At 42.4% G+C, this 22,196-nt stretch overlaps 1 protein-coding gene across 4 annotated transcripts; it reads right to left on the bottom strand.

Annotated features, from left to right (window-relative positions):
• Window positions 1–326: 326 nt before the first annotated feature.
• LOC121881997 (protein AF-17-like) lies at window positions 327–21,718 on the bottom strand. 4 transcript variants are annotated; one of them, XM_042389868.1, is made up of 20 exons: window positions 21,407–21,718; window positions 20,432–20,511; window positions 20,292–20,346; window positions 19,972–20,081; window positions 16,810–16,913; window positions 15,998–16,091; window positions 15,111–15,218; window positions 13,578–13,667; window positions 13,315–13,462; window positions 12,373–13,197; window positions 11,655–11,854; window positions 10,608–10,725; window positions 10,280–10,346; window positions 9,716–9,864; window positions 6,646–6,846; window positions 6,306–6,382; window positions 5,692–6,059; window positions 4,566–4,665; window positions 3,195–3,407; window positions 327–3,120 (listed from the first exon to the last, which is right to left on the bottom strand). In XM_042389868.1, exons 1-20 carry the CDS (start codon window positions 21,513–21,515, stop codon window positions 3,049–3,051), a joined length of 3,288 nt encoding a protein of 1,095 aa, XP_042245802.1. In that variant the 5' UTR covers window positions 21,516–21,718; the 3' UTR covers window positions 327–3,048. The 4 variants fall into 4 exon arrangements, with proteins under 4 accessions (XP_042245802.1, XP_042245818.1, XP_042245809.1 ...); XM_042389884.1 differs by having other exon boundaries at window positions 327–3,097; XM_042389875.1 differs by having other exon boundaries at window positions 5,704–6,059.
• Between the last annotated feature and the right edge of the window lie 478 nt (window positions 21,719–22,196).

Raw genomic sequence — 22,196 nt, 5'->3', positions numbered from 1 at the left:
GGTTTCAGTTTGGCACTGAGCAGAGCACTTGACAAAAATCTAACAAACACAGCAGTCTGTAGTCAGTTTTCCAGAGGTGTAAGACCATCTTTCTTCATATACTCTACTGTGGAATATATGTTGGTGACTGGATAAAGCAATACATTTAGACGCTACTGGTTCAGGTGTTTAATCTATTTGAATTTACCTGAAACCAGGCCCTGCTGGACAAAACTGGTGTTGTCAGTGACTTGACTGAAAAGTTATGAATTCATCCCCATGTTTCCTCCTCTTCAAGTACATGACAGACTATGGACATATAGTCATTCAAAACCCAAGAGAAAATGTAAAATAACTCATTAAAATACATTTATTGACAAAAAAGTCGTCTTAATTCGTCCTTTTAATTTTACACACAAAAATATCAAAATACTTTACAGGGACTTTAATCTGAATATTGTCAAATTTGTTTTGATCAATTCTCTCAAATACACTGTACAATGACAACGTGCTTGTCCTTTTTAAATTCAGTGCTCATTTCATTTAATTTCTTTTTTTCAGGGAACAATGCATTTAAAATTATGCATAGTTATTACTTGGTATTTAGCAATACATTTGAGAGACTTCACTGCATTTCATGCAATTCATATCCCGATACGTAACTCACTCTCCATCAAACCTCATTCAGAGCTAGGTGCTTAAATGTTGTAATACATAAAAGATACACAGTACAACATTCATAACATGGATTATCTTGGTTACCCAAACTTCAAAGCTTAAAAGAATGAATGTGTCTTTACACAAACATTTTAAAGTATACAACTCGTATTCCAACAAAACTGAAAAGGTACTAAAAAACGATTTACAATTGGGCCCAAAGCGCCCCAGTGCAACATGAGAAAGAAACCGCTTCAGAAATCCTTCACACCACTCTTCAGTCAATCTCTTGGACATGGTCTTGTCTGGACTCATAAGGACATACTTGGTAAATTCCAGACCTCCCACTTGGAGTCATGTCAACGTGTTGACTCATGTCTTTATCAACATAATCAACATTCTCCTTCTGTCATTGCTACAGTATTTATCACCAACTAGTGAGCTGCTTGAAGTTCCTTTCTGACGTCTACATTAGCTACTAACGAAACAATCTAGCACTCAAGATATCACATGTATGGGAGATCACGTTCAAGATTGCAAACAGAAGTGAGAAAATATTTCAAAAGATCTGGCAATATTGCTAAAGAACACAGGAGAAAACATGATAAAATAACCTCACTTTGAAGGTAAAAGATGAATTTGCGAGTGGCCTTTGTCAGTAAAACTGAGCCAAACAGAGGCATCACATGATAACATGGAGTGGAGGGAAACAGAAGCTTATCATAGTCTCTATGTTGGCTTACGTCATGACATGTAAAGGCCAACAGTAACAACATTGGCAAGTCACCATCTTCTCAGAGCTGATTACAGCTACACTATTTATCATACACTGTTGTGACAGCACTTCAATAATAGTTTACATCTTGGCTGTCCTCAGCTATCTCCTATGACACCACTGTGCAGGCTTCACTGTAAGATTTTCAATAAGTCCTTGTTTCTCAGTTCTCTGAAGCACAAACAACTAAAGAACATTGCATCTGAACACAAAACTTACAATAGAAAATGATTTGACACTTCAGTTACCACTATACGGTTATTCACACATTTCAACTGTTGAAATCATTAGTTAGCTATCAAAAGTATAAACGGGTTTAGGAAGAGTGCTTTCATTGTACTAACGTACCCCTCCATGTACCCCAGATAAAAAACACTATCAAAGAAAGACGACAAGAGAGTAAGCCTTTGGGCTTGTGGTTTCCTCTGTATATCTAGCATCATTAAGGCATTATCTATCCAGTATTGCTAAAAGTAACAACTAGTTAGCGGACATGAAAAGAATATCTATGTATGAAAGTAACAAAAAACTGACACTTCAGGACAGAGTGCAAAATACACATATAAATCAAAAACCTGTCAGTTCCTAGTGGCCTAGTAAGTACCAAGCATCCTTTATAAGGTACTGAGTTGATGGCTAATTTGCTCTGTTAGCTACTAACATGCAAAGTGCACACTTGTTTAGGAAAAACAATTTTCTTACTTACAATTTCCAAATGTTTGGTTTCGTCTGCTTAATCTCGATAGCAACTGGAAGGATATAAAAGTCTTAGAAACTCTTATGGTGTTGTTGAATAAAATCTGGTGCCAGTCTCTAGTGGACGATGGCGCCATTTTGGACACGTGGATTCAGTGCCATTTTTACACTGACATGAGTTAATACCTTTGAGTTAACAGCAAGATTTTTGGTGGCCATTTATATCCAGTGAAGGCTATTGCGGTAATGAATCAGCACAAAATGGGAACCACGCATCTCAATAATGGAAAATAGGTGGCAGAAAAGTCTGAGGTAATAACTAGCTTAATGTTGAAACGCCACTAACCACACATTGAAAATGACAGAATATTTATCTTTTACATAATAAGTGCCTGTGAGAGGCTGCGACATATAGAAGATCTGGATGAAATGTGGGTGGGAGTGAACACAAAGGGAAGACAAAATATCAAGGAAGACAGTTGAGGTTGCAAGAAGTGGCAGAAGTCTGTTATTCTCACCGACTGAATGAAACTCTGGTTCAAGTCGTGGAGAGAATTCATGAACGGTCAGTGCTCGAGTTCACACTTCAAACCAAGAGCCTCCACAGCACCTGCAGGGATGAGCAGGAGCTCTGGCTCTGCCTACATACGCAGCCCCATTGGTCTAGCTAACAAATTAGTGCAATTTAAGGAGAGACCACTGTATTCATGCTCTCTGAAAGCTGCCTACACAAAAAAAACCTATGAGAAGAACCTCTGATATAAAGAATTTCAAAACACGAAAAACTTCACCTTGACGTTTAAGTCCATCCTGTTATACATTCATAAAAGAGGGTGTAAGATAAAGATGACAGAGAAGGAAAGTCGTTCAAAAGTCACGTAAGTTCCTCAGTTCTTCAATCGGGCGAGATGCCCAATGTCTTCATATGAGCTGCTCCTGTATTACCCAGAGATGTCAACCATTCTTGTCTCCACCCTTTTCTCCTGCAGCCTGAAAACACAATGACACCATGTCTTTTTTAAATTTCCCAAGCTGAAAACATGACAGCATACACAACAATTCAGAAAAAACCTACAGTATCACTCACCCCGGGCTTGTGAAGTGCGTTGTCCTGCAGGCCAAAGAGGCTGCCTCCTTGGCCGCCCTGCAGGGGTGAGGCTGTGGCTGAGGACAGCAGGTTGGGTGACTGGGCGATCATGGGTGAGTTAGGGGTGGAGGTGAGAGCTCCTGTCAGCGTGAGGCGCTGCAGCTCCCTCTGTCTCTGCTGCTGAAGCATCTGGCACACCACCACCTGCTGCTCCTGGTGGAGGGGGAGAAGACAGTGAGTTCATGGGGCGTTTAGGATACCTGGGAACTGGGAAAAGTTTTTACTTTTGAGTAGGAATGATCTACTTGGTGTCACAGTGCCTGACTGGCTCCAACTTGTTCCAACCCCTACCAAAAAATTTCACTACTTTGCAAGTCAAATAGGAAAATGAATGATGGTTGGTTTGCTGTTGCTCAAGAGAACTCCTGACGATCCATTCCCTCAGCTACTAGTCATTTACCAGCTACTGCATATTGTTATTCTCCTTTATCTTTAAAGCCGTTGTGTATAATCACAATTAACCGACAATATATGAAGTCTTATTCTCGTGTTTAACATTACAGCATTATGCTTAATAACCATATTGCCACATCTTTGTTCTTCGCCACTCATAGGACACTAACCAGGTAAGTACTGGTCACTTCTGCGCTATCAGAAAATGATGCTTGTTTCTGAGAAATTCTTCAAAAGTTACTTTGTATTGGACACAAGTAAAATTGGCTCTTTATACTCTCTGTACTGTGATTGTAGTGTGAAGGATGTGGCACTTGAACACCGGCTCCGGCAACTCTTGGATCCAATATCCAACAGATATGAAATCATGTTCAATCTATAATCCGATGACATGTATGTAATTATCTTCCATCTTTGTCTGTTTTGACTCTGATTCAGCTGCACATAGCTGGAAAATGTTGTCACTCATGTAACCCAAAATCCCAAAACGTGTCCTGTAGACTTGTCAAGTCCTTTGAGACTGTCACTGTGCTGTGCTGTACAAATAAACTTGATTCATTTTCCAAAAACTAACTGCAGCTGAGAAGGTGATACTTAGCAATGTAGGTATGTGTGTGTGTGTGTGTGAGCACACATTACTTCTGCTGACTGAAAATTACATTAAAACTAATCAAATGACACAACTGTCATAAACAGACTTATTTAGAGAGAAAAACGTAACTAGTCACAGATGCCCTCTGACGTCAGGTGATTCTGATGAATATTTATATTATTATATATTATTATTTCTGCCCAAATGAACAACTGAGTCTGACAGTGTGCACACTCTAGAGAGAATACTCCATATGATCAATATCAAAACAGAGAAAATGTGAAGACCAGGTGCTGATAAGACAAAGTGACAGAGAGAGTAATTACAGGAGTGAAGTTCTGTGACGTGAGGAACTGCTGGAGCTGCTGCTGTTGCTGCTGCTGCTCGAGAAAAAGCTGCTTCTGCTGCTCTGACAGGAGAGAAGACCTGAAACACACACATCAACATGCATCGCACACCAGACCATACACCAGCACACTCCCATAACTCCAAACAATTATACTGTTATGTAACTTTGCATTGTTTTGAGACTGATGAACCAGCAACTCAGCCAACAGGCCTCTATGATCTACTTTCAGTTGTTTTATTTACACAAAATAGACCTTTACTGAAACGGACACATGCTGCAACTCAATGATTAAGTTGCGGATGTTGTACAATTTTGACACACAACAGTCGCTGTTTGCGATTGCTGCATTTCCTTCATTATAAAACTTTGTAAACTGGGTGAACAGAAACTACATGGATCTTTCAGTGAGATTGTTTTCTCTGTTTCAGAGGTCAAGAATCAACTCTAGATGAAAAGTACTGCAATGATTGATTTTTGGACCACTTGAGGGCAGCGGAAACGACAACATTCAAATAAAATCTCCTTTTAAGCTGATATGTTAAACTTGTTACCAAACAGTTGCTTATTTACACATCTAGCAGTTATGGAGTTACATTAACATTCATATGGAGTTGTGTTTCCGTCCACCTGGTGAATCTAAGTCCAATATTCACTCTCTTTTAGCTCTGTTTTTGCTGTCAGCTCTCTATAAACTCCTGAGGGAAATAACTGGCTTTTTCACTTCTAAAGGCTTGACTATGTGTCACTAGCTGTGTCTGTTTGGTGCTGAGCAGGTAGTGCACAGTGAGCTTTTAGAGCTTTTTCACTGAAACAGCTGCCTGCTAGTAGCCAGAAGTAGCCTCTCACAACAAAGTGAATAGCCCCGTGATAGCACATATGCTTATCAACACAAGAAACCATGACCTCAGTACTGACCATCAATCAATAACTAACAGTCACGGCAAAAAGCATTTTGAGTTTCGCTGGTATTCAGCCCATGGCTGTGATATATTACATTGTGAGGTGTTTTGGTCATCGTACATTCTCACTATGGGGTCATTTACACTGTGTGTTCTAAGGTGGATTTCTTCTTCAGCTGATTTAAAGACAGGGTGGGTACATACGGGCTCACACACTTGGGAAGCTGAAAGCCCTGTGCCATTGCCTGGGGGTTGAGTGGTGGAGGCTGGGGGCGCAGAGCGGGGAGTGTGGGCTGAGGGGCGCTTTGTACAGGAGACTGGATCACACCGTTCAGACTGCCCAGCACACCGTTCATATTCAGCTGAGGACTTCCTGCGAGAGACGCCATGAGCCCGCCCATGGGCAGAGCGGAGGTGCCGGCCTGACTGATGCCCCCCAAACCGTCGCTCAAACCTCGACTCAGTCCGTTCAGCAGGGGCTGACCGAAAGAGGCGGGGCTCTGCTGAGGAGGAGGAGTACTCTGGAAGGAGAGGGAGGAGCTACTGCGGGACGGACTACCAGAGTGGAGCTCCTGAAGAGAAACATGACAAGTGCGTTTTAGCTATTTAAGTCTCAGCTTAGTTTAAGGTGAACTAAAGACATGAACAGTGTACAGTGATGTATCAGACAACATCAGTGATCATTGTTACCATTTTCGTCGTTGCATTGGGGGTACGACACACAAAGTCTTTGCTACAAAGACGTTTAAAAGGCCAAAACATAGTTGCTTACAGTGTTTCACTAAGGTGTGTGTGGTAGAGGATCTACAGGTTCTCACCTCAGAGGAGGTAACAAAGGAGGTGTCATTAAAGAAGCAGCTTTTGGACAGGGGACTCTTATTGGTGCTCAGGGGGTCTGAGGAAAAGAGAGGCACAATGACAGGGTAAAAACTACTAAATAAGAGGTTTACACTAATAACCATGTTTACTGCATCACAACTAACCCGACAAAAATACATTGGTGAAAAATGCTACATGCAGTGGGACTGTTGTGGGGAGGATGAAGGGGTGAAGAGAAATACAGACTAACAGTAGATGGGGGGGGGGGTGTAGTGTATGACACCACAGGAATAGTGTGTTTTGATATGAAAGCGGGTAGAGGAGACAAAAGAATCTGACCTTGGTTGGATGACAGGAAGTTGATCTGGGCAGAGGTGTGCATGGAGCCCTGGAAGGAAAGAATGTGTGGAGGGAAAGATACGGCCAGCTCCGTGTTGAGCAGCTGCAGCCGCTCCCTCTTGGCCGTGAGGCTGAGGATCTGGTCCTGGAGGCGCTGGTTCTCCTGCTGCAGGGAGTGAAGTGACTGGAGCATCTCTACGACTAGAGGAGGAACGAGGAAGGAGAGTAACACAAACATCATCTCAGTGGAGTAAAAACTGTGTGTATACGGTGATAAGTGGTGGGATGTGATGCAGGGATGAAGTGTCCAAATGTGGTGAGATGGACTATGACAAGCATGGACAAAGACTGTGAAGGCAACTTTATACTAAGTGTAACCACATGAAATGCTGGTGTCATTAGCTTTCATTATCTGTCAATGTTTTCAAAATCCAAATCCAAATACATTGATTCTGGGCACATTTTTCTCTCCCCTCACTTAAGAAAATATATATTGTAAATTACTATTAAATAGTGTTGCAGTTACAAACAATGTGAGAAGTATGCCAATCAATTTAAAGATGTTAAAGAGCAGTTGTTTTTTTGTTTAAGTCAACTAACAGAGAACCTACAACTGCTGTATAATATTCCTGTGAATATACACTGTGTATCAGAATAACTTAGTTATGATTAAACAATCTAATGCACAGGGAAATATCTATCTAAAAAGTTGGCTTGGCAACCTGCTGTGAGCTTTCTTTGGCTTTGTTCATACTGCAGGCAAATCAGATTTGTTTGTCAAATCAGATTTTTAAGACAGACTGTGGTCAGACTTGTGTGTCCAGACATCACCAAACTATCTGCGTGGGTTGCTGTGGTAACAATGTAGGCGTCAGTAACTACGTATGCTGGTGATGCGACTTTCCGACGCAGAAGCATGACAAATGTAGATCCATCATCCCCCCCAAAAGTGCCAGCAGACAATTTGTTTCAGTGTCTGTCCACAGACTGTTGTTCTCTGTGTTGTCCTCCATTCTGCTCTGCTAGTAGCTGCATGGATTCTGCTCAGCCGCTGTGATGCATTTCTGTCACTTTGGATTTGATGTTTTGTTGCGAATGACACGCAAGACACTTTCAAATCTGATTCGAGCAGCCAGAGCGTCCGGACTGTGACGTATCTGTAGAAATCTGATTGGAATCGCATTTCAAATCAGCTTTGATCTGATTTGCAAAGATAGCATTTCATGTGTTTTTTTTGCTGTCCAAACTTTCTAAAATCAACCTGGATACAGTCTGGATATTCCAAAAAATGGATTTGGGCTGGCAGTCTGAACGAGGCCTTTGAGTCCAGCGTAAAGGGTCTGCTCCCCCACACAGGTGTTTTCAGTTACTCTGCCTGATTAGGCCCCAGCTTGGCGCTGGGCAGAGCTATGCTGGAAAATACAACAGGTCACCAAACTACGACTGTGTGTCCTAAAGGACTCCCTATTCCCTACACTATCACCAAATAATGATGGCTCATAAGTGTCTGAAATCTCAACTTACTGCTGTCTAGAAACTTATTAGCACTTATCATGTAGAGAATAGTGAATGAATGAATGAATAAGGAAGTGATTGCAAACAGTGTACATGTAGGTAGTGTACATGAGTAACTTCTAAGCTGTCCAACCCTAACAGGTTTGAAAAAGATAACAGTGTGCACAAACCCACACAGTCCTATTCTGGATTAGGCGAAAACACTTTTTAGAGAGGACTATGGGGGTGTTGGGGCTTTAATGGTTGGCAGGTAAAAGAAACTTAGCTGCTACTGGAGTTCATTTTCAATACAATATGAGACAATCCTGTTTATATTCAATACTAAATAAAATATTTCTGAAGCAACATTTTGTACTTCCACTTATCTTTTCTATAAATTACTGCCAAAGCTGTAAAACAGAGAAATTAAACTTAAATCTGTAATAAAGTGCTGACATGAACTAGTGATATCTGGTGTTACTTTACAGTAAGGCCATCAGATCTGAACTAGAAATTCAACCCCATCCTCTAAATGCTTTTTAATTGATTTTCTATGGAGCTGCCGTTGCGGCATGCCCAGTATCACAGTCAAGGAGATCAAACACACTCTTCTCTCTCATTTCTGCAGTGTGGAATGGCCGTAAACACTCATTAGTCTAAAACAAACTCTCCCTGGGGCATAGAGGAATATATTCAAGGTGGAGACTGCGGGGCATTTCCTTTTACAGAGGATGGGAGGCTAAGATGCCTAAAAATATACACAGTTATGAGAGATTATGAGGGCTGGGGAAGAAAGAAGGGTCCATTTTGGGAAGTTTCATTTTGGGAGAGGAAACAATGGTACAAAGATGTAATAAAAAGTAGAGAATAACAAAACTTAAACAAGTTTGAAGAAAAAACTGAGGATGATGACAGCACTGGGTGGAGTAGAAGGAGCAAAGAATAGACTAGAAAACAAGCGACAGCTGATGATATCCCCAGAGAAAAACTTGAATAAAAAGCTCTTTGCAACCTGGTTCAATAGTTAACTCAACAAAAAACAGAAGGAACATAAGAAGCTGCTGTCATTATTGTCGCAGCATGCTGTTCTTTTTGTCCCCAACAGCATCTTGAGGTACATTAATCAACTCTAGATAGCAGCATGTTGCGTTTTCAGAGAGAACTGCTCAGCTTAGGTAAACAGCATCATATGCATGTGCATGGATATGAGCCGTTGACCCCAACAGTATCAGTCCTGTCTTGTATGAGCCCTGATGTTTTTGTCAGTGTATTGCAGAAGGTCCCAACCCTTTCAGCTTGTGACCCCTTAAAATGAAGCTACTAGTGACCCCCCATCACAGGTCATGGCATTAGTGTGGCTGTGAGTTGTGAGCAGTTATTTTTTCTTCTCAGATACTTTCATTTAAAGGTTTCTAGAGGCCTGAAGAGGTGAAAGTATCAGCACGTCACAAGAAAAAAAGGAAAAATTAGAGAAAAGTCAGAAGAAGTTGGAAACCGCTGATGTATTGTATCTGTTTAGTATTGGCACTGAGTCAAACTGCTCTGAACAGGAGGTAGAGTATTGAGGCTCACTCACTGTTGACTCCCATCTCTCCGTTGCCATGTTTCTCCAGCAGGAGCTCTATGTGGGAGCTGGCTGGAGGGACGTTCTCAGGACGCGCTCTGACTCCTGAACCCAACCCGTCTCTCTGGTCAAACAGAAGAGGAAGACAGCTCATAGGAGACCTGGGTGTGGAGGAGGGGGGAAACCAACATGGAGGAAAAGATGACAGTGGTAAGAAGTCAGTGCAGCAGTCAGAGTGGGAAACTACCAACAAGACCCTGTGGCTGTGGTTAGTCGATTTATCTAATCCACCCAGTCACTTTGGTAGTTAACCAGCTGCCATTTTCCCGTTTGCCTGTTGCTGGTTACTGAAACAGAAACTGATCTGACGACAGCTAGAGTGCTGGGAAAATGTATCCAAACTATTTTTCATGCGGTGGATGAATACTATCTGAAACTGTGTTTTAGTGTCCTTGTCTTCTTCTCCTTGCTTACTCATTTTAAGAAGCACTGGAGGAGTGTAAAAATCCTTTGACGTATTCTCAGTTTAATAAGAAAAATACTAATGAAGATGAGAGGGTAAAGGATGAGACATACTGTGAGGAAAGACTCTCTCTCGGTGAGTTCCCCTGACACGGGAAGCGACAGTCATCGAGGTCGGACTCTATGAACAGAGACAAAGACTCATGAGCTTCACTTCTCCTTTGTTTCAAAGAATGATAGTACATGTGTCATCAAAGCATAATATCTCCTGCTCTATATAGAGAAATGTACATCCGTTTCTAAGAGGTAAAAGAACATTAATACCAGAAGAAGGCTTTCTTGTGGAAGTTCATCTATGATTAGCTACAGATTCTCAGTAAATGCAATCAAATCCTGTTGATATCTGATCTATCTTTTTTTTTTTTAACTCTCTTCCTCTCACCTGGCAGTGAGGTCTGGGCTTGGCTCAGTAGTGGTGGCAGTGGCGGGGCTGTAGAGAGACAGCTGGCGAAAGGTTGTGTGGAGGTCAGACTGTAGGAGGTGCTGGAACCTGGATGGACCTACAAGGCAGTGAACATCAACACCTGACTGACAAAGAAATCATCCAGACTATCTGGAAAGGACATTGGTACAAAAATGTCTACTCTTCATATGACGTTAACTTGTAAAAAAAAAACCAAGTACAACCAGCACACAAAGGAGTTCATTTACAAACGGAATGTGAGAGATGCAACATCTGCACAAAATAACCACAATTACCAATATTAATAGTGGCTGATCCTTATCAGTCCATGCATGTAATACACCAATATTACATAATAAAAAGAGATTTTCTTGATCTATAAAACTCATTGCAAATTCTTGGATGATGTTGAACATATTGTCGAAAAAGTACCTTTTGCTTAAAACAATCAATTAAGGTAATGTAACAAGGGCTTATCATCAATTAGTATGTTGACTATTTTTTCAATTAATCATCAAATGTGAAAGATGCCCATCACAAGTTCCCAGGATCTCCTTGTTTTTTTTCTCATTTAAAACGTCAAGACATTCAGTTTACAATATGAAACTGAGACAAGTAGCAAATTTGCTTTAGCATTCAAAACTGTTCAGTTATCAATGAATATTTAATTAATTTATTTTAGGTGTAACTGATTGTGATAAGTTGTTGTAGCACTAGATGTACAAGATGTAATTATGTTCTTTGAACAGGAAATCCACATTGAGCTCTACGTAGAAGATAGTGTAGTGTTATCAGCTACAATAATCATTTTATTTATATACTGTAGCACTTGTGAAACTAAGTCAGTGTCTTTTTTAAAATACAAAAAGTTGAAAGTGGTCCCCCATGACAAGATACAACTAACTGATTTTTTTTTTTTTTTTTTAAGAAATTGGCATCTTTGCAGCATTTCTACAGGACATTTCACCCTTCACCCTTCATGCTGACTGATAATCTTCAGTGTGTGTTTCCTATTTTCATAAGTACCTGTGTGTTTGAGACAGAGTTGACTGACGGAAGTGAGAGTGAGGAGACGTGGGATGAGAGGAGTCCTGAGGAAAGAGGGGTGCTACACATGCCCCCTCCCAGGGACAAGGAGGTGCTACACACCCCTCCACCCAGGGAGAGAGGGGTACTGCAGACACCCCCACCCAACGTGAGAGGGTCCTTGAGACTGGAATAGATACCTGAGTGAGACATATGAGAGAAGTTAAACAAAAAGGTATTCATTATCATTTCTCAGAGGCTGTAAGACCCTAAAAGACAGCGATACACAACCTGAGCGTTCAGGTACTTGAGAGAAGCTGTAAGTAGGACAGGAAATATACAAGCAGCGCACAGAAAAACCACTATCTAGGACAATATCTCTGCTCATGCAGATTAAATAAACACTGTGAGACAAATTTACAAAATATTCTGAATTTTAAAACCATAGTGCCATGAGACTGTATATTTATTTGTCCTGCTGGGCTCTTTCCTACCACTGTCTTGTTTACTACAATGTGAGGGCCTGATACTGGATATAGATAAGCTGCTACTCTGGTGCTGACTTGGCAGAAGCGTAGTGGAAATATTTCAACACTTCTGAGTCAAGCTGCGTATGAACACACCAAAGTGCAGGCTGATAGTGATTTTTTTTCCCACACACAGGAAGCTAGAGGGTTACCACACACACACACGCACACACCGACTCGCATACACTCACCAGAGCCGAGCAGTGAGTTGCCACGCCCTGTGGAAAAACTGCCGGCAGAGGATGAGGAGAAAGATGAGGCAGAAGAGGAAGAAGGGGTGGTGGTGGTGGTGGTGGTGGGAGGCAGTGTGGAGGGGAAGGCTGGGTGGGAGATGGAAGATGGGCTCGTGTAGAGCGAGGAGGGGGTGAAGGCTGGAGGCGGTGGCGCCGTGTGGTGATGGTGGTGGTGATGCTCCTCCTCTCTCCTCTCTCGGTTCTTGCTGCCCCGTGGGCGGCCTGGACCGTGGCGGCTCTTCTTGTTGCCGCGGTGCCTCCGTTCTCGGGGCAGCGGTGGAGGCGTAGCTTTGTCCTCTAGGCCTGCCTCCTCCAGGATAGGCGGCGTGCTCAGTTGAGACGGCTTGCAGATAGACTTGGAGGGTTTGTAGTCCCCGGAGGAGGAGATCTTCCGGATCTTACTGCTGCTGCCCAGCCCTGACGTGGAGGTGATGCGCATGATGGACCCAAAGGTGGAGATCGTGACCTTGTTCTCGAAAGGGCTCGAGTTGCCGTCCGATCTGTCATGACCCTGCGACCCCGCGAGCGGGCCGTCAGCAGGAGTCAACGCTGGTGGCTTGTGGTATTTACTGTCCTCTTCTTCCTCCTCCTCGTCTTCCTCATCGTCTTTGTCTACCTCCTTTTCGTCCTCTTCTTCATCCTCGTCTTCCGGGACCGGTGCCCTCCTGTGGCGCTCTTTACGATCCTCACCGCTGTGGTCGTCACCTCCCCGATCGTGGTCACGCTCCAGGCGGGAGGAAGATGAGAACTGATGGAAATCCTGAGCTGAAGACAGGGAGCCACCTTCGAGAGAAACAACACATTTATTATTCTAGACAGACTGGTCACCTTCTTCAATCAGGTCTGATGTGATGCTTCAACATTTGCACTCTGGCTCCTGTTTCATTCGTCATGTGGTACCTGTGTTGAATGGACTGGAGGAGCAGGAGGAGGAGGAGCAGCTCTTGCCAGTGCTTCCTGTCTTCTTGCTGCGATGACCGTGACTGTGTGAGCTCAGCTTCTTGGACTTGGCCTCACTGTCCTTGCTGCTGTGATGACTGGAAGAGATCTGTCCCGACACACACAAGGTCATAAAAGCAAAGGCATGAGTTCAACCTAGGGGGAAACACTGCACTTCTATCTCATGCAGCATCTGGAGTCACCTGTGGGTCTGCAGTTCATACCTTGTCTATACTGCTGGTTGTCACTGAAGAGCTCAGGCTGTCAGAGGACTTCTTGTGGCGCTCTTTTGGTCGAATCTTGTCCTTATGACTCTGAACAGACAGCAATACACAGGGACCCGGTATGTAAAGAGTCAAACCACATCCTACTGGGTTTACACTAGCCACTAACACAAACAAGCACGCACGCGCACACAGAAAAACTACGGCTGGGAACCTGAGCCTATATGATACCTCAGTTTTGGTAGGGACACTAAAACAATACTTTTTTCAAAACTTTACTTTGATATTTAACTGGGGAAACATTTTTTTGTTCAACAGAAGAAGCCAAACAGGGTCCAACGTAACCGATGGCCAGTAAAAGTTTATGTAGAGTCGTGGGTATACAGTTTATGACGAGGGGAGGACGTTTCTCTATGTTTGATAAAAGTTGATTTAGGCTTTGCTGTTGGCTTCCTTACTCATTTTAAAAAAAGACAAGAGAAAAAGAGAGAGAGAGAGAGAGGGTGAGCGAGCTGAGAGGGTGAGTGAGAGAGAGAGCAGCGGTGGTCGAGCGAGGAGAGTGAGCGGCGGTAGCGAGAACAAAGCCGGTGAATGAGAGAAATAAAACATTATTTTCCTGATTGTTTCACAGCGGTTATGCTCTAAATAACCATCAAACACTCGACAGATAATTTAGTGTGGACACAGACGCTTTTTTTCCTGCATGTCTCCTTTTCATTCAATCATTCATTACAGTTCAACTCCATGTCTGTAGTGGACAGGTGGCTGCAGACAGAAGGAGCTGGGAGTGAACACGCACACACAAACAAACGCCATTATGTTCTCACTGTTCTGTCTTAATGAGTACATTTCTGCATATCTCTCAGCATGGTTTCAGTTCTTGACACGAGATTATTATCAAGGTCATCGATACTAACTGAAATGTTATTGTCATAAATTTTGCTCTCTTCTCCCTCAGTACTTCATACTCTCTGGCTTTACACAAAATATGAAGGAACCTACATTTATACAACATTCATTTACTGATCCAATATGTGTCTCATTTTGTATTTTGCGTATTTGTGTAATATATCAACATTACATATCCATAACTAAAGGAAAACAACCAAATCTAAAGCGAACTTCACTGTTGTATGTGTTATGAAGACAATAAACAAATCACCAAAATTATGGAAAAAAAAGACTTATTTTCACTTTTTGGCTGCAGGGCCAGTAAAAATATACAAGGTGCCAGTAAAAGTCTGATCTACTGGCCAAGTGGGCCAGTGGGGAAAAAATGATATGTTGGACACTGCCAAAGATTTCAAAAATTAAATGTTGTTTGGCAGCTGCACAAGAACTTTGTTGCGGTAAAATAGTCAAAAATTGGTTGCAATTTTAATCAAAATCAAAACTATCTGATAAAAGTAAACAAGACTACAAATCTGAAAAGACATGTGATGCCAACTTTTGGTACTTAACAGATTTCTATACTCTGCATAACCAGCCCTGTCAGTTACACACACACACACACACACACACACACACGTTTACCTTCCTCTGTCTGTGGTGGTGGTGTTTGTCCTGTGATGGAGAGGTGGAGCGGCCCCTGGAGTGACTGAAGGAGCCGCCTGTATTTTCACTGGAGCGCAGCTTCTTCTGCTGTAAAAGCCAAAAGATGGTAAAACCAGAGAATCTCTGAAGACTTCATTTTAAAAAAAATTACAGATGCTAGGCTTTTTTTTTTAAATAATACTTTAAAGGAATAGTTTTGGGAAATACACTAATTCGCTTTCTTCCTGAGAGTTAGATGGGAAGATCTTATAGCCAGCAGCTGGTTAGCTTAGAATAAAGACTGGAAACAGCTAACCTGGCTCTGTCCCAAAGTAAAAACATCAACCAACCAGCACCTCTAAAGCTCATTATTTAATACGTTGTATTGCTTTAGTTTAATCTGTACAAAAACATCAAATCACTGTTTCGTAGAGGTTATGTGTCTGGCTATTACTTGGCTGGGTGCAGTGACTTTCTGGAGTCTTGTCGTCACCATGAGGTTGCCAGAAAACCACTGGAGACTCCAGGAAATCAGCGAGCCCGGCCAAGAGATAATTCTGCACATAGCCACTGTAGTGAGTAATGATGTGAAAACAAAACAGCAATTGAGTTTGATTATTGGGGTAAAAACTTGATGAACTACATGATAAACATAAGTGTTACGTTTATGGTTATAGTTATGTTTAGCAGTAATGTTTATTGTTAACCAGAAAACACCTTACATTTACAGTGAAAGAGGATTTGGAACAATTTACTCTCATTTTTATAGCTTCTACTATCTCATCATGTGGTTTTGTAACCGTCTATAACTCAATAATCCCATGTTTTTTTCCAAAGTTTCGTCTAAGAATGTTGGTTTGCAGTCTCTAATCGGCTGTCCGTCTTACCATTTTGTTGTAATGATGCTTGCAGTAGCCACAATATTTCACGTTGTCGGCTTCTGGGCCTTCCTCCTCACACAGCAGACCGGCCATCTGAGCACTGAACAGTGTCACAGGGTTAGACAAGAGAGGAAACAGGAGAGCAACACACACACACACACACACACACACACACACACACACACACACACACACGCTGACAGTGACACCTGAGAGCCTTTGTTATTGATCATGGCTGGATGGATTAAATAAAAGTTCTCTGCACACAAAAATCTTTGTTGTTCATCTTCCAGACTTGATTTTAAGTTGTCAACCAGTTATATTGTGATGGGAATCAGTTGTTTAGACAGAATCAAGGCACAAAGCAGATGAATGAAAATGTAAAGAGATAAGGAGAAAGATTGAGAGACATAGTGGAGAAAAAGTAAAGGAAATACAGCTATGGAAGATACATTATGGGCCTTTTGAGGCAGATAAGATCAAATCTGATAAACTCTTGACCCTTGTTCCAAAAAGATGTGACTTCTTGGTTACAGAAATTGTCCTACTGGGGCATTTTTATCTACTATTTTATACAAATCATTTAACTCAATATTTTATCTTAAATAATGAATTTCTGAGAGTTCTCCTATAAGATCATCACTGCAATTCTTTCAGGATAATGAAATCTTAACAGATCTTGTTAAAAGGGACTTTGTGACACTGAACAGCTTGCTGTGCATAATCCTTTGAAAAAATATCACTATGCTGTAGACGACAAATCCACGCAACCATGAACACACACACACACACACACACACACCCCCTTTAACACTTACCAGGTGACATGGAAAGCCTGTCTGCAGCCCTGTCTATTGCAGGTCATGCAGGCTCCGCAGGCAGCCTTGCTCTCCCTCCCGTGGTCCTCACAGATGTAACATGTCTGGTGAAGCAGAAAAGACAGAGAGAGAAGCAGAGGTGAAGATACGGAGACAAATAAGTTATTATAATTAACAGATGCTGTGTTGACCTGGAGATGTGTGAAGATCACAGAAAGATCCTTGACAATTCAAAACATCAGATTCATGTTGAAAGCTGTGTTGTACAGTCTTACGCTGTAGTACAGTGTGTGTGAGAACTTGTTTCCTTCTGTTGCACCAGTGCTCCTTGGACAAACTCAAACATTCATGTTATTTGGCAATTAAAGTAAACCATTGTGATAGCAGTGCGGGAAAGATGAAAAGCCTCTTAATGTGAGTCCAGCCGCAGCTATAAATGATTAGGAAGTTTTGCTTGTCAAGACAACAGATGGGGTTTTCAGACAGAACACAGTTTGCTTGGTGCTTGCCGCTTTGTACAGCAAAACTGTTGACCAGATGTTTGGGATGTTGTGAAAAAAGCTGACATTGAAGGGACTGTAACTAGCTGTGTATTTGTTTCCAGGAGCGAGATTTCACCTCAGACTTCACTTGTGTCCTGATGCGCCGACAATCTAAAACGTCTTTTCTCTTCCTGTTACCTACAGTCGTCGTCATTTCCTTCTTATTTCTAAAAGATATAGGCTCAGGATGCTTTCATGATAAAACGCGGGGCGAAAAGGCACTCGCTTTAATGCATCAAAGAATTCGTCAAGTGCAGCCAAGACTTTAAAGCTCAAGGCTGGAATTTTTACATCCTGTGTGAGAGCAGCATCAGTCTTCACTGACATGTTGCTTTGCACACATAATAAATGTAAGCATACACAAGCAGACAAACGCATGCATGCGCACACACGGCTTTTGTGCTTCTTTCTCAGCTTTTCCCCCTGTGAGCCGGGCTGACTGGTGGGGGGCAGAAGAGGCCTAGCAACAGGTGCGGGACAAAGGAACAGCGGGCTCTTTACCTTTCTGCTTCAGCCCTCTCTGTTTCGCCTTTTTCTCTTCCCTTTCCTCTGTCTCCCACTACTCCACACACCCTACTCCGCTCTCTGTTACCCTGAGAGGATATCGGCTATGTAATAAAAGGCCAGAGACATAACTACGCTGAGCGTGTAAAAAGGAAGAGTGGCTTCTCAAGTTTTCACTGTCCTTTGTAATGCTGTCTAGGAATGCAGGCAGCAAAATCTGGATGAATGGCTCTGACGGGGAAAAGCTGCATGCAATTTACTGTAGCTGACACAGTAATATGAAACCAGGCACTCAAACACTCACATGTGTACATTTATATGCAGGCATGCACACACACATATACACACACACACACACACAGCATGTCAGCGTCTGGCTGCTCAGTCCAATGAGTCCATGTGTCAAATATTGATTTCTTTGTAATGCGCATTGCTTTAAAAGCCGCACTCTGGTGCATGCTGGATACACTGCTCACTACCTTTGCCAACTACCAAAGGCTATACAGGCATGAAAAAAGGTACAAATGGCTAAAGTTACAAGACAGCTGATGTATGACAAAGCTGTAATGGCCTGAGATTAGTTTGCGGTTTAACAGTTTGCTTCACACGGTGAAAAAAATTGATATTAGCAAAATATTTTAAAAGCATTTCTGAATGTGTAAACATGACTGTACATATGATGAAAGATGTGTCCGGTCTGTTTTCTGTAGCTGGTGTTAGGCTGCATGTTAGGACTCTGTGTGAGGTCCTATTATCTTTGCTTTTCGTCAGTATGCAGCATGAAGCCGTTTTTTTGGGGAGTGGGGGGGGGCATGGAGATTAAATACAATTACAGTTGAAGATAATTCCCTGGTGGACATTATCAATTCGTGATGCTCATGTTGGGGCTACAAATAATGACTTTTATGATCTATTACTTTATACATCCTTTTTTTCAAGCAACTGTTTCATCTATAAAATGTCAAAAATAGTAAGAAAAAAAAAAAAAAAGTCAATCACAATAGCCCAAAGTGACACTTGTTTTGTCTAGCTAACAGTCCAAAATCTGAAATTATTACATTCATAATGATGTGCAGGAAATCCTCCGCTTGGAGATGCTGCAACTTTTTCATTTTCTGTCGACTGAATCACTGCTTCAGCATGTTTCAGTAACATTACAATGACTAATTAGTCATGAAATGTAGTAAATGTGCTTTTTTGCGGTTTGCTCGACCTGCTTCATCTAGTTCTACCTCAGTTGAAAAATCTCCCACATTTCCCAGAATGACTTTCAACTACCTCCAGAGAGCAGGCGTGACCTTGCCACATTCAGCTCTGGGCTGGTACGGGACGTGTGGGTGGAGAGAGAGCGATAGAGATGTGGAGTGTGTAGTGCAGTTTTTCCTGTTAAGGGAAAAGCATGAGTTGTGCTGTTTCCCACATGTCTCAGGCTGTGTTGAAGCTATTGTTGTTGGCGAAAATCTTTCTTCTTTTATGATGGATGTCTCCTTATGGGATTGTTGACACTGATGGAAAAACTGGAGGTCTTAAACAAAGTGCTCCCTCTGTGAGTTGTGTTAGTCGTGACACCGATGGGACTGGGTACCTCCTAAGTTGTCAGTATAGGTGTCAATATAATATCTGAGTTTGAGTACAGACAACAAATCAATCATTTTTCCGATCTTACTTCTAAACAAATAACAAAAGATTACAAAATTACAAAAAAACTCTTTGAAGAATAAAACAAATTTCTTTAACGCATATGATTTAAAAGAACCTTGCCCAAGTAAAATACAAGGGAGAACAGGTAAACAATAATCTGACTGAGCATTTGGTGCCATTTTTTGGAAAGGAACACTTTTCAAAACTTGTGCTCCATAATTCAGGTGAAAAAATATTCATGTTTGATACCTTTTTTATGGCTTAGATGCTTTTTCATCTCTAATTATGTTTGAGTGTTTCAGACACTCCAGGAAAAAAAAACAAAACTGGTGCTTTTCAGATAAGCATGGTCACATCAACACCATTCTCATGCCTTGCAGTAATACTGAGAAGAAACCTGATATCCTTAATTTAAGTTTCCAGACAGAGGATCTGACAGCTGCTCACTTCACATGTCAGCGGTGTGTGACAGTACCTTGATGTATCTCTCGTGCGGGACGTACTGCAGGATGATGGGTTCCATGGTGAGGACGTTGGCAAACTGCACCTCAGGGATGTAGAGCGCACACACGACATGGGCCCAGCCTGACAGAGAGAACAGCACTGGATTAATGGCATGATCGGTCTCTTTATGAATGAAGTGGAAATCTAGAGCTTTGATTCTATTTCAGGCCAGGGGGCGGTCCTGCTGTTTCATCATTCAAAATGTAAGCAGGGCTTTGAAAGTAGAGGGAAAGAGAGAGAGAGAGGGAAATGGCTGGAGAGCAAAGAGATGGGCAGCATCCACACATTTACCTCCGCTGTCCGTCCTCTTGAGTGCGCCATCTTTGTGGGGGCACAGCTCACACCTCTGTGGAGGGATAGGAGAGTGTTGAGAGTGTGACATCAGAGGCAGCAGTGGGAGGATGTGTCATGTTGTGTTTTGGCATACTCACCACACGTGCCGCCCGCTCCTGTGACTCACACTTCCGACAGAACCACGGGCCGGTGGGCACCTGGACAATGCCGTAGCATGCTGGGATACACACAAACACACACACACACACAGGTCACTGACATGATTTTTTTGTCATATGGTCATCCACAATTTTCCAACACATACATGAATATAATATAAAAGCTCATATGCAGTACATTTGTATTGCTCAGTTATTGTATGTGTGATGTATTTTACAGATATCTCTTTTACTGTGTTGTCCTGTCAGTAATGTTAAGCGCTGCTGTTTGACATTTTAATCCACATAGGATTTTGACTACAGGTTGAATATAAGCTACGAAGACAGTTCTCAACTCTACGTGTTGTGTCAGCTTCTAACAAATATTTCTTTATTACATTTAATAACAGTTAACCTGACTTTTAGGAAGAAAAATCATCTCTACTTCAGAAATTTAACCTGCAGAGTGAAGTCCCTCCATCATAAATCTAGACCAACCTCAAGTAGTTGGTTTCAACAACAGACAGAGAGCTGAATTTTACTCAGAAATATGAACCTGTAAGTTAACTGCTGCCTTTTGTAGTTGCATTAAAAACAACAAAGCAAGTGGACACAACGAGGTTTCACAATGTCCAAACCGGCGGGCCTTGCCGGGCAGTTTTGTCGCAAAAACACGCCTCTTGCAGTATGTGGTGAACCGGGCCAGACAGCCACACACGCACAGACCTGAAGTGCCATCAAGGCGCCATCCTGGCTCGGTGTCACTCTGCTTGGCCCTGCGTGTTTAATCATGTGTGCTGAGAGGAAACAACAAACAGCACGCCTACCTACCCCTCCCACACACAGCAACACACACAAACACGCACGTAGACAGCGACAGACCCACCTACAAACCGACTGACCCACCAGCACCTCTGGCTGCCTCCAGCCGCCACAGCTGCCCGGTAATTACACGCTAACAGCGGCTAATGTTACCTTGGTGGACGGCGACGCTGCAGCCGTGTCCATCACAGTAAACCAGCGGATTCTCAGCCCAGCCTCGCTCGTCTGAACACACGCAGCAACCTCCGACCATTTCCCGCATGCTGCTCCCATATGAAGAAATGTATTTCCCCCTCCCGGCAACGGCTTAGACCTCACCCAGGCCTGTCAAGTGGTCGTCCCGCACTTTAACGCCGCACCGGGCATAGTCGTGGGCCGCTTTCGTCGCGCAGTTTTAGCGCAGCGGAGAGACGAAATCTCGGCGTGGGGTTTGTGGTGCTGCTGCTACGTTTTTTCCGTGATGTCCTCCCCGTCCCCATAGAGCCGATGCAGTGCGCATGCTCAGACCTACTCCTCTGGGTCGTAATAAGTCACAGCAAAGGTAGCAAGTTATTGTTATTTTCAACATGAACCCTCTCTGTCAACGCGTGTTTTCAGATTCTAACATTATTTTGTATTATTTTATTATCCATGTGAGAAAACTGCACCCGTATACCCCTCTTCTGATGAACTATTTTTTTAAATTTAGATGAATAAACATGTGTATCAATCAGTCAAAACCGCTGGCTGCGCTGTTACTCTATCAATTTTGTTTCAACAGCGCCATCTTCAGGATTTCCACAGAACAACCGGGCAACAATTACAAGCTGTTTCACCATCCAGTGTCCGGGTCAGAAATAAAAAACATCCACAGTGGTGGATGATACACCTGTGTTGATATTACTGCCATAATAATTCAGTTTGCTTGATTCTGATTTATTTTTTTATTTGATTATCTACAAGC

Source organism: Thunnus maccoyii, chromosome 2 (assembly GCF_910596095.1).
Source record: "Thunnus maccoyii chromosome 2, fThuMac1.1, whole genome shotgun sequence".
Lineage (NCBI taxonomy): Eukaryota > Metazoa > Chordata > Actinopteri > Scombriformes > Scombridae > Thunnus > Thunnus maccoyii.
This window is presented reverse-complemented; position numbering and strand designations above follow the sequence as displayed.